Here is a 12,334-nt window from a genome sequence, read left to right as displayed (position 1 = left end):
TTCCAGTTTTCTGAGTGGTTTATTGGAGATAAGAGTCTCACGGAGTTTCCTGCCTGAGCTGGCTTAGAACTGCAATCCTCAGATCTCAGCCTCCTGAGTAGCTAGGATTATAGGCGTGAGCCACAGATGCCTGGCTCAAACATAAATTTTATATGTACTAGGAAACCAAAAAGTTCATAACTCCCTTTATAGTTCCATTCATTTTTGTGGTGGTCTGTAAGTGAGGTAGGCCAAAACCTAGAAGCCAAAACCTGGTCAGGAAATCAGTTTGATTTAACATAACATTTTTTTCATTCTGTGCTAAATGTTCATTACAAGGACACAGATAGGATGTCTTATTTGAAATGGGGACTAAATCATAAGCACGTTTTAGTCATGTTGGGCTTGTATCTCTAAGGTAAAATTTAGTGATTTTGGAAATGGAAAAAAAAAATACCTCTGAAATCTGTTCTCTGCTCTATATCTCCTCTACATCTCCTCTGTCATCAAGTCCACATTGTCAGCATCTCTTGCTGGGATAGCTTCAATAGTTTCCTAATTGGTTCAACAGCATTCTCCTTGACTGCTTCTATTATCTTCTCCAGAAGATAAGCCTTTCAAAAAGAGAAGTACAGAAAGTATTGTACTCATCCTTAATACAGTCCATATATTTCATAAAATACAAAATGAATAACTTGGCTAAAAGGTAAAATTGTATTCTTTTTGCTCCTCCTCTTCCTATATTAGAAAAATCTCAGTTATTTAAGAAAGTTGGATGAATAACTCAATGCACATCATCGTATCTTTCAACAAGTTTCACCAATTATTAATATTTTGCCACATTCCTTTCTATTGTTATTTTTGTTGAATCTTTTAAAGGTAAATCACAGTGACTCTACTGCTAAGTAAAACAATAACAACATTCCAAAGCAAAAACATTGTCCATAGAAGCCAAAATTCATTGTCATGTACAACTTACACGTTACACATATATAGTTGTATGTATACATATATATACACGCATATAGATATGTTTTTTTTACACGATGGATAGGATGCTTTCTTCTGTACATCTTTATAACATAGTACTTTTGTGTTCCTAAAATGTGTAAGGATTTCTCCTCAGCAGCAGGCAAACAAACAGTTCTGCAGCAGACATCAGATGGATGTTCTCTAATTAAATTCTGACACTGTTCAACCCCTATCTCAGACCTAACAGCAAGTTTAGGTCTCAGAACTCGTAACTGACCAACTACAATTGAGGTTCTTATTATTCCCTCCAGAGGTTTGATTATTTTGATTATAGTGAATCACAGAACTTAGGCAAATTTACATTTGTGAACTTACTATAAGATATATTTTAAAGGATATAAACAAGCAGCTAGATTTAGACATTCATGAGTAAGGTCTAGAAGGGTTCAATTCTCTGAAGCTTCTGTCCCCATGACATGTGCTACCCTAACAACATATGGATGTGTTCTTGTTCACCTTCCTACAAGCTTCCACTGGATAAAGAGGACTCAAAGTCGGTTCCTTTGTCTTGAGTAATTGGGTAGATACATGTTTTTACCATTTATTGAGATAGAGGAGTTAATTAAGGGGGAGAGAGTTTGGGTCTTATAAAAATCTGGACTCAAGAAGGGAATATGCTTAGAGATATCTGGCCCACATTCATTTGAAGGTGTTAGTGGGTATTGGGATATTTCTTTTTTTTTTGGGGGGGGGGTTCGGTCATGAGGCCTGAACTCTAGGCCTGGGCGCTGTCCCTCAGCTCTTCAGCTCAAGGTTAGCACTCTACCATTTGAGTCACAGCGCCACTTCCAGCTTTTTTCTTTTTGCTTATGTGGTGCTGAGGAATCGAACCCAGGGCCTCAGGCATGCAAGGCAAGCACTCTACCACTGAGCCACCTTCCCAGCCCCGTATTGGGATATTTCTATAGAGTAGAAGGAGAGGTCTGGAGAGAATGAGAAATTTAGGAATCAGCAGTTTACAGGTCTTTTTTCAACCCTTAAGAGTTAATAAGGCTGCAAGTTGTCAAGGGGAAAAACCATGCAGGTGACAAATAGAAGGTTCAGGACTCTTGAGAAGTTTTTTAATTTAGGGCTTGGGTAGACAAGATAGAAAGGGAGACTAAGAGGGGTAGCTAGTTAGGTTACAAGTACAAAAGGGGAACAAGTACAAAAATGCAATCCAGCAGCCAAATAAAGATATTTCAAGGCCAACATAGTTGTGTGAATAAAACACTCAACTGCTGAATGCTTCTGGGAGCTCGAACAAAAGGAACATCCACTGGATTTTTGGTGTGCCTGGTAGAAAGTTCCCTGCCCATCTCTTTCTGATTTCCTAATGATCCTTGAAAATACAGATGAACATTTGTTCAAGTTCTCAATACAGTCTTCCAGTTTTAAGAACATTTCCTTCAAACTACTCACTACAGTTACAATTTCTCAATGATTTGTATTCTAATTGTCTCCTTCATTAGAATATAAATCCCTTAATTTATAATAGCCTTTTCCATTGTTTCTACCCCCTATGGTATAGATTTTAAAAACAAATACTTGCCAAGTAAAAAATGACCTGCAGGTTTTCTAAATTGGGGAATCAGTGGCAATTAGTAAAAGCAGCAAGACATTATGAGGGATAACAGACAGGACGGATTCAATGATAAAAGTCTTGTCTGAAGAAGCAATGAAGACTTTGAAAAAAAGTCCCACTAAAGAAAAGACTTCATTTTTGCCAGGGATGTACACACCCCTGTATTCCCAGAAGACAAAAGAGACTAGGACAGGAATATCCTGAGTTGGCATCTAGTTTGAGCAATATATAGCCAAAGCTTGGTTAAAAAGATAACAGCAAAACTGGGCACTGATGGTTCACACCTGCAATCCCAGCTATTCAGGCTGAAATCAGAGGATATGCCTTGTAAGCCTGTGTCTGGCTCCCCCACCCCATCCAAGAAACTCTTATCTTCAATTAAGCAGCAAAAAGCCAGAGGAGGAGGTGTGGATAAAGTGGCAGCGCATGGTAGGGGGGAGGGGTCGGGATAGACAAGGGAGAGCTCTGTGGAAGGCCCTTATTCATGCTCTGCCCCAGAACTTTCACACACACACACACACCAGTTTTAGTCTGAAGTTTCTGTTTTATCTTTCCTAAACATGGACACTTTTTTCCGTCCATTTGTCTTACAGTCCCACATCCTCCTTTCTATTGCAAACTAATTCACCTCATAGTTGATTATTTCGTGCAGAAAGAAGGCGAATGAGACACTGAAATTTTAGTGAGGGAAAAGGAAGCTGATGGGACATGCAAACACAAGACAGTAAGCTGATCCAACTAGGCGTTGCAGAAAATGCTTCGAATCGAGTAAAAACAGCTGAAAATAGGACCACAAATAAGAGGAAGAGTACAGAAACGCTTGAGCTGAGTTTAAATCCTTGCGCTGCTTGCCTTCCCGCTCACAACATTGCGAACCCTAGTTTCCTGGGAATTTGTCAAATGTCATGCGAACAGCAGCCACCAGGAAGGACCGGGGCCCAATGGTCAACAACGCTGAGTACCGGCACGGGGTAAACACGCGAACGCCGGGGTAAACACGCGATCGCCGGGGTTAGTTTTCTTTGAAATGGGGAACAGCGAGGAGAGACGCTAAGTTGCATATGAATGCAGTCAATGAAAGGGTTATTCTGAAAAGGATTAGAGAGAGAGGTGCCGCGGCTCTGAGGTTTGGGAGCCCTGCAAAGACCTGGCCTAGGACTACCCCCCCCCCAAAGCCACCCACACCCCAGCAGCACTACAACTCGCAGCCGGAGCGGCAAAGAGTAAAGGAGAAAAGCGCGAGAAACCGCCCACACAAGGACGTCGGGTGGTTCCACCCGGGCCGCGCGGACGACCGGCCGGACCCCCGCCAGAGCCCGGGACGCACGGACCCTGGAGGGAGGGGTCTTTTCCAGCCCCGCGGGGACAGACCCCGGAGGTGACACGTCCTACGCCACTCCTCGGGGCGTCCCTGGGAGAGTCGCGGCCTCACCTCGGCGCCCAGGCCACGTCCTTTCAGGTTCGAGGATGGAATCCCAGACCCAAGTCCAACCAACCGGGGTTGACAACTCCGCGGCCACGCGGATCCCAGAGGTGGGCAAACTCGACCCTCCGAATCCCCGCCGCCCCTCCAGCGCCCGCAGCTGCCTCATTGGTTGTCTCGCGGTCTAAGTCCCGCCTCCCCTTCAACCCCCGGCTTGAACGCGTCTTCCGGCAGCCGCGGGCGGCGCGAGCCACTGGGCCATCCCAGTTCGCTCCGGGAAGCCCCGCCCACTCCCAGAGTTCAGCGCGTGCCCTGCCGCCATTGTTTGAATTTGAAAACCGGAACAGCTTAGCGCGGTGGCGGCGGCGGCGCCGGCGACGGTCCAGGTGAGGAGGTGACCCTCACGAGAGGCAGCAGAGGAGGTGGGGAGCTGCCCGTACGCCCGTGCTGAGGCCGGGGAAGTGGCTGTGGCAGTGTCAACATTTCCTGACGGGGTTCGTGACCAGGAGCTGGGTTGGGGCGCGGCGGGCACCCGCCCGGACTGCGTTGGGTTAGGGTTTAACCCGAGTGGGGCCTCCCCGCCCGCTTACGAGTTCGGGGCTTTTTACTTTATGTCCCCACCTCCCGTGAAGAACTGAACCCGTGGGCGTGCGCGTTAGTACTTTTTCCAGCCAAGTGCTTGTAATGTTTTATAATCTTGTCGAAGAGCCAGGGGTCTTCTTTGCTACCTGGTTATTGTGCACCCAGGAGATTCTCTATACAGCCTTGAGTGTTAACGTTACCTGTAAATTTACCTTTTAAGTTTAGTGATTTGCTGTTAATTCAGTTGTAATAGTAGAGTGATGCCTTGTTCCCTTTAAGACGTGTGCTGGAATGTAGTGTAAAGTGGACTACACCTGTGATCCTAGCTACCTGGAGGTGGAAGAAAAGATGATGGAGTGAAGCCAAAATAGGAGGGTCCGGGTTATAAGCTTGTCCTAACAGAAATGGTAGGCTATCTGAAAAAAAACGAAAAATAAAAAAGCCTAACATCTGTAGCACTTGCAAGATGAAGACCCTGATTTTTAATTCCCAGTAACTCCCAAGTCCCCAGTATCTCCCCAAACAAAACAACAACAGAAACGAACCTGTGATGGGTCGGGCATTTCTTTATTGGATTCTGGGGATGGAATACAAAGCCTTACACATTTTAGGCAAGTGTTGTCCAGGTATTCTTTAAAATATACTCATACATTATTTCATTTCTTACTTGAACTTGGAAAGATTGAATGTAAGAGAAGCATTTGTAATCCTTCTGGTGCAGGTACTAGGGGCTTGATCTCAGTAATTGGCACTCTTGCTTAGCCTTTTCACTCAAGCTAACACTCTACCACTTGAGTCAAACCTCCTCAGGTTAGTTGGAGATAAGAATCCTCAGAGTTTGTCCAGGTTGGCTTCTCAGCCCCCTGAGTAGCTAATATTACAGGTATGAGCCACAATATTCTGCAATATTCTTTAGAAGATACTGGATAATGAATAACTAAACTTCAGGCTATAATCTTTGATATCTGAGAGGCTTTCAGACTGATGGTGAACATTTCATCATAGATTATTTTATGAAATGTCTTTGAATGGATCTACCTATGGATTGATCATATGAATCATACTAGGCTGTGTTGGTTATTACTTAATTCAGAATGTATATGTATAATTTGGTCATTATTGTTATAAATGAAGCAGTGTAATATTTTCCTTCTCTGAAGACTGGTTGTTTGGGGGAAAACAGGGGTCTATACTGTACACTTTTAAAGTTACGGCTGGCTTATGTGCTGACTTTTTAAGCTTGTCTGAGGCATTGCTGCTGTTCTTACAGAATGGAATGTAATTTGAATCAAGATGGGGTGCCTAGACCGTCTTATATTTTTAGTGCTGACCCAGTTGCAAGGCCTTCGGAAATAAATTTTGATGGCATTAAGCTTGATCTCTCTCGTGAATTTTCCTTAGCTGCATCAAACACTCAAGTAAGTACAGTAAAACAAAAGTTTCATGTTGATTGTCATCAGAGGGAAATGTGTGCATGTCATTCAACTAAAAATTCTTAAGCTTTCTAGACTTAAGGCAAACTTGGATCTCAGTAAATTTTCCACGGAGCCCTAGGTCAAAAGAACTGGGTGCCGGTGGCTCACGCCTCTAATCCTAGCTACTCAGGAGGCTGAGATCTGAGGATCATAGTTCAAAGCCAGCCCAGACAGGAAAGTCCATGAGACTCTTATCTCCAATAAACGACTCAGAAAACTAGAAGTGGTGCTATGGCTCAAGTGGTAGAGCGCTCACCTTGAGCTGAAGAGCTGAGGGAGAGTGCCCAGGCCCAGAATTCAAGCCCCACGGCCAACAAAAAACAAACAAACAAAAAGCAGAAAGAAATATGTAAGTATGTTTCAGGTCTTAGATTTAAACGTAGGTATCTATGCCCTCACTTACTTGGTAACCCTTTAAGAAAAAAAGTTAAATAAAAACATTTTAAAATTGCATTCCTCAGCAGTTGTACTTACTAATAGGATAGTCTTGTGACATTTTTATGATGATACTTGCTTTATTGTGGTGGATCTGAACTTGCAACATCTACAAAATAAGCCTTTCCTATGTTTGTGTGTGTACATACACCTGCTTGCAGGTCTGGGGCTTGAACTTAGGGCTTGAGCACTGTTCCTTGGCTTTTTTACCCAAAACTGGCAGTCTACCACTTGAGCTAAACCTACATTTCTGCCTTTTTGTTGGTTAACTAGGGATAAGAGTCTCTATGGACTTTCCTTCCTGGGCTGGCTTTGACCTGTGGTCTTCATATATTAGTCTCCTGAGCATCTGGGATTGTAGGCTGAGCCACTGATGCCCACCTTTAGTTGTTATATTTATGTATATGTATATATATATTACATATAATATATATAAATCAAGTTTCCCAATTATTTTGAATTTTCTGCATCTTGTCCTGCAGACTTATGTTCAGATCTTAGCTTAATGCAGATAACAGCCTAGAAAGTGTCAGAAATGAAAAGTCATTTAGAATCATGAAGGTAGGTGGAGTTAAGATAGTAAATAAGATCCAAAACTTTAGGAGAATTCCCTTCTAGATAAGTGTACAGATAACCTGTGTCACTCTGATATCTCAAATTTTCATGGATGATGACTTTGTTACTATGTATTGTGCCTCAGTCTTTGGCCAGGGAACTTCCTAAAGATAGCACTTCTTAAATTCACTTTGGCTCAGGAAGGTCTAACTATAAAATACAGTGGAGAGACAGCTTTAGGGTAGCACTAGTTTGGTGACTCTGTACTTGGGACCTTAAGAGTCCTTCCTTATTTTACCCTTCTTCTCTCTTCTCCCTTTGCCTCCCCTCCCCCACAAAATATTGAGTGTTCACTGCTATATGAAGACTTTAAGTTTCTGTTCTGCCCTCACCCCTCAGAAGGTGGGAGATCCAATTATCCTAAGGTAACAGGGTAGTCACCTCGGCCAGTCCAGAGTACCACAAAGAGGATGACTACCTTGCACTCTGAAGAAGGTTCCTCATTAACCTTCAAGGAGACCAAGAAGTCCTGGGTAGACTGGACTGTGAGCTGCTTTCCCATCAATGGGAATGGCAGATGCAGAGTTGAGGAAGATCAAGTTGAATAGCACACCTAGGAAAGGCACAAATTGGGGGCTATTGAGATTTTTCTCTCCTTCCTTCCTTCCTTCCTTCCTTCCTTCCTTCCTTCCTTCCTTCCTTCCTTCCTTCCTTCCTTCCTTCCTTCCTTCCTTCCTTCCTTCTCTCTTCCCTCCCTCTTTCCCTCTCCCTCCTCCTGCCCTTCTTGCTTGCTTGCTTGCTTGCTGGTCCTGGGGGCTTGAACTTTGTCTGGGCACTGTCCCTGAGCCTCTTTGTGCTCAAGGCTATTGCTCTACTACTTGAACCACAGCCACTTCTGGCCTTTTCTCAGTCGTTTATTGAAGATAAGAGTCTCATGGACTTACCTGCCTGGGCTGGCCTCCTGAACAGCCAGGATTATAGATGTGAGCCACTGGTACCAGGCACAATTTTCTATTATCACATCAATTTTCAGTTAAGGTTTGCTTGTCTTTTTTTAAAAAAAATATTGTCTTTTGTAGTTGTACAAAGGAGGTGCCATGTAACAAAGCACTTTATGAATACAGTGCTACTTGATCAGTGTTTAGATATAGTTCTTTTTAAGACTTTTTCTTTAAAATTATTTTTTAAATAAAGTGCAGTAAACTAATTTCTTCCTCAATGAAAACAGAGACTCCCATAATAAAAAATTCTGTGTTAATCAGATTAGAATTTTATGGAAAAGGGCTTTTTGCAAACTTTATATGTAAATGTAATAAGTACAGGAGATGTACTCTTGTAGTGTACTTTGATATTTTTTTAAAAAGACAACTATCTTTTGGGTCTGTCTTTAATCATACAAAATGGCTAAAAATAGAATAGTGGCTTGGTACAGAGCTGCAGGTCTGTAATTCCTGCACTTGGGAGGCTGAAGTAGGAGGACAGAAAGTTCAAGACCAGTTAGGCCTGTAGAGTGAGACTCCAAAAATCCCAAGAAACAAAACAAAATAGTGTCTGTTCACTTAGAAATAATCTCTGATTACTAAGTAATAATCAGTGATGTTAAAGAAAGATACTCTTATTTGTACATGATTTTTGAGCCTTTCAGCTCATCTCATAAGATTATCCTATATGTATACTGGTTATTGCAAATAAGGGAAACCATGGGACCTAAATCTCTTTGGGACTGGGTAACTTCATTTAATATGATTTTTTCCAAGTCTTTCCATTTCCTAACAAATGGGGCGGTGTCCTTTTCTGATGGAAGCATAGAATTCCATTGTATATATGTACCACGTTTTCTTAATCTACTCATCTACTGAGCATATAAGATGATGCTAAGTGAAATGAACTCCAAGATATGGACACAACAGGTCTGTCTTTATTGTTACTGTTTTAAATGTACCATGTGATTTTATTTTATTTTGTTTTTTGTTGTTTCCTTTGTATGCTCTTTTCCCTGTGGCATATCCCCTGTTGTCACTGTACTCTTGTTGCCCTGCATCTTGTATATACGTAATGTCTAATCTGGGGAGGGAAAGGGGAATAACAAAATGCTGAAACAAGGACTCAGGATGTCCTGTTGCAACAGAGAGAACCACAAGACAGTATATTGGAAATTTCAGTATATTACAACTTCAGGAGGCAGGAGATGTGTGTGGGAGGAGTTGGAGTGTGGGAGTTAGGGGAGGGAAGGGATAGTGGGACAACAACAAGGAAGGGAAGAGGTAACAATAGATTGACAAGTAATGTACTCATTGCCTTATTCATGTAAATGTAACTCCTCCATACAGCATCTCTTAACAATAAAATTTAAAAAAAGAAAGTCTCTGAAAAGCCATATTTTAAAAATATTTTCTCCTTTAGGAAAACAGTGTGGCATCTAAAGATTGTCTTCAAGTTTATCTTCGAATAAGACCATTTACAGAGTCAGAAAAAGAACATGAGTCTGAGGTTTGTGTTGAATTTACTTGGATTTTAGTATTTTTCTCTGATTAAACAGAAAATGTCATTATTTATTTGAGTTTTTGTTCTAGGGCTGTGTGCATGTTCTGGACTCACAGACTATTCTGTTGAAAGATCCTCAAAGCATTCTTGGCCGGTTAAGTGAGAAAAATTCTGGACAGGTGGTACAGAAATTCAGTTTTTCCAAGGTGAGTACCCTATAAAGTAACTACCTTGTGAGACTGAATTTGGGGGTCAGAGAGGAAGGTGGTTGGGGATTGAACATAGGGCTTACCACTGAGGTGCACCTTTTCCTCTTCACCTACCTCCCTGCCCACCAATTTTTTTTTTTAATGAGACTTGGCTTAGGTTATATTGCTATATAATTGTGTATAATAATCAATAATTTGTGCTTATTGAGCTTAGATATTTGATACTGGTATTTTTTTGGAGGGGTCCAGTCATGGGGCCTGAACTCTGGGCCTGGGCGCTGTCCCTTAGCTCTTCAGCTCAAGGCTAGCGCTCTACCACTTGAGCCACAGCGCCACTTCCAGCTTTTTTCTTTCTTTATTTTTGCTTATGTGGTGCTGAGGAATCGAACCCAGGGCCTCAGGCATGCAAGGCAAGTGCTCTACCACTGAGCCACCTTCCCAGCCCCAATACTGGTATATCTTTAAGAGTAAGACTAATATCAGGTTTATAAGTACATAATTGGAAGTAAGTCTGTACTGTTTTGTTTTTTTTTATTTATTTAAAGATGTTCTTTTAAAAATGGGTGAAAATTTGATTGGCTGAGGGGGTGAGATTTCTATCTTGAAAACTTGCTGTGATTGATAGTTACCAATTAAGTATACTTTTAGTAGTGAAAATATATCTGCTTTGAAAATAAATTTTGTAAAACTAATGGTTAAAATCTGAGATAGGATGAAGCTCATTTGAATGTTAACATCAGCTAAACTAAGACGTGTCTTAAAAATGCTTTCTTAGGTTTTTGGACCAACAACTTCCCAGAAAGAATTCTTTCAGGGTTGCATTATGCAGCCAGTAAAAGATCTCTTGAAAGGACAGAGTCGACTGATTTTTACGTATGGACTAACTAATTCAGGAAAAACATACACATTTCAAGGTAAATATTTTGGCTAGAAAAGAAAAAGAAACAAGAAGCAACAGTAGTCACTCAGAATTATCTTAATTGTATATAGTTAATTTTCTATTATCTGGGATATATTTTCTCTCAGTAAATCGGTGATTATTAAATCTGAATTGCTGTGTGTGTGTATGTGTGTGTGCGTGTGTGTATGTGTGTGTGCGTGTGTGTGTGTTCCAAGGCAAGTAATATATCACATAAACCATATCCCCAGTCCTTGCTGGTGGCTTTTAATTGATATTTTTATTTACTTTATACATATGAAAAGAAATACAGAATTGGTGTGATACATAGAATTAGTAGTCATGGTTGAAATTATGTTTCATTTTGTGATTATGACATTATGATGTTTCATTTTGTGATTATGGTTGATTGGAAGTCTTAATATTATGGTCTAATCTGACTGTGGAATTTCAGGTTTTGCATCAGACTGAAAGTAATATGTTACTAATATTTGGGAGATGGAAAACTGAGGAGTCCATTAAATTCTCTAACTTTAGTTCGTTGCTTATTGGGAATAAACAAAGGAGCTACTTTCCTACTATTCTGAGAGAATATAACATAACAATTCTTTTTAGGCACAGAAGAGAATATTGGCATTCTGCCTAGAACTTTGAATATTCTGTTTGATAGTCTTCAGGAAAGACTGTATATCAAGATGAACCTTAAACCACATAGGTCCAGAGAATACTTAAGGTTATCACCAGACCAAGAAAAAGAAGAAGGTTCTAGCAAAACTGCTTTACTTCGACAAATTAAAGAGGTATGGAAGTGTTCTAGTATGTAAACTATATAAATATTTTATAAACTCTTTCACCAACTATTTAGATTGTTTCAGTGAATATTGTGATGTGTTTTATTGTTGCTTCTCTTTTTAAGAAAAATATTTAACCTTCTAATAGTGGACAAATAAGGTAGCTTCAGCACACAAGTGTAAACACTCCGAAAGTTCATTTTGTCATAGAACCAGCATCGCACTTTCTCTGTAAATTCTGTTTTCTATTGTAAAAGTAATGTATATGAGCAAAATTGAATACAGAAAACGTGAGAAAACAAGTGAAAGTTTCTTAAACTTAAGTGGTTTCCTAAAGCGAAAACCACTATTAACAGAAAACCACCATTAACCACCACCAACGTTCCAAACAATTTTATTGGTATAATACTTTATATAACTATTGTATAATATGTTCTATAAATGCATCTAATGTTCTTTTGTAAACTTAAATGTTTAATAAGAGAATAATAAGTGACTTTATGCCTGTTCAGTTACATAGCCGTCACACATTTGTAAATAATTTTCAGTTATAGCTATAAAAAGTTACAAAATAACCTAAGTGTAGAGAAAAGAATAAAACTGGAATACATTTATATATTTACTAATTATCTCTTACTTGCAAAGGGTATGGGTTACTTTCTCACATTTCTTACTGATATTTAACTAGGGAAAATTACCATAAACCTACCAAATTGTGTTGATACAAGGTTGTGATTTGCTTAGTGATTTATTTAGTGTACACATATGCGTATATGATATACATGTAATGTGTGTGTGTGTGTGTGTGTGTGTGTGTGTGTGTGTGTGTGTTACTAGGGCTTGAACTCGGCTTTGTGCTTACTAGGCAAACTCTACCATTTGGGCCATACCTTTACCCTAGTGGGTA

The 12,334-nt window shown here is 40.4% G+C and overlaps 2 protein-coding genes across 8 annotated transcripts in view; one reads left to right on the top strand and one right to left on the bottom strand.

Moving 5' to 3' along the window:
• The window catches only part of Pank1 (pantothenate kinase 1), an 89,259-nt gene extending 85,164 nt beyond the window's left edge, over window positions 1-4,095 (bottom strand). The window contains exons 1-2 of one of the 3 annotated variants that reach the window (XM_042689203.1): window positions 4,008-4,095; window positions 437-593 (exon numbers count right to left, since the gene is read on the bottom strand). The gene's annotated coding sequence lies outside the window, so the exon portion shown is untranslated. The remainder of the gene's footprint in view (window positions 1-436; window positions 594-4,007) is intronic. The other 2 variants (XM_042689208.1, XM_042689204.1) reach the window with 2 other exon arrangements.
• Window positions 4,096-4,318: 223 nt separating this feature from the next.
• Window positions 4,319-12,334, top strand: part of Kif20b (kinesin family member 20B) — a 47,954-nt gene continuing 39,938 nt past the window's right edge. For all 5 annotated transcript variants that reach the window (XM_042689448.1, XM_042689451.1, XM_042689450.1 and 2 more), the window contains exons 1-6: window positions 4,319-4,384; window positions 5,851-5,998; window positions 9,449-9,535; window positions 9,619-9,735; window positions 10,514-10,652; window positions 11,252-11,436. In XM_042689448.1, coding sequence (XP_042545382.1) covers window positions 5,852-5,998; window positions 9,449-9,535; window positions 9,619-9,735; window positions 10,514-10,652; window positions 11,252-11,436 — 675 coding nt within the window. In that variant the 5' untranslated portion in view covers window positions 4,319-4,384; window position 5,851. The remainder of the gene's footprint in view (window positions 4,385-5,850; window positions 5,999-9,448; window positions 9,536-9,618; window positions 9,736-10,513; window positions 10,653-11,251; window positions 11,437-12,334) is intronic.

This window comes from Dipodomys spectabilis, unplaced genomic scaffold, assembly GCF_019054845.1.
Source record: "Dipodomys spectabilis isolate Male_0828 unplaced genomic scaffold, ASM1905484v1 ptg000125l, whole genome shotgun sequence".
NCBI lineage: Eukaryota > Metazoa > Chordata > Mammalia > Rodentia > Heteromyidae > Dipodomys > Dipodomys spectabilis.
This window is presented reverse-complemented; position numbering and strand designations above follow the sequence as displayed.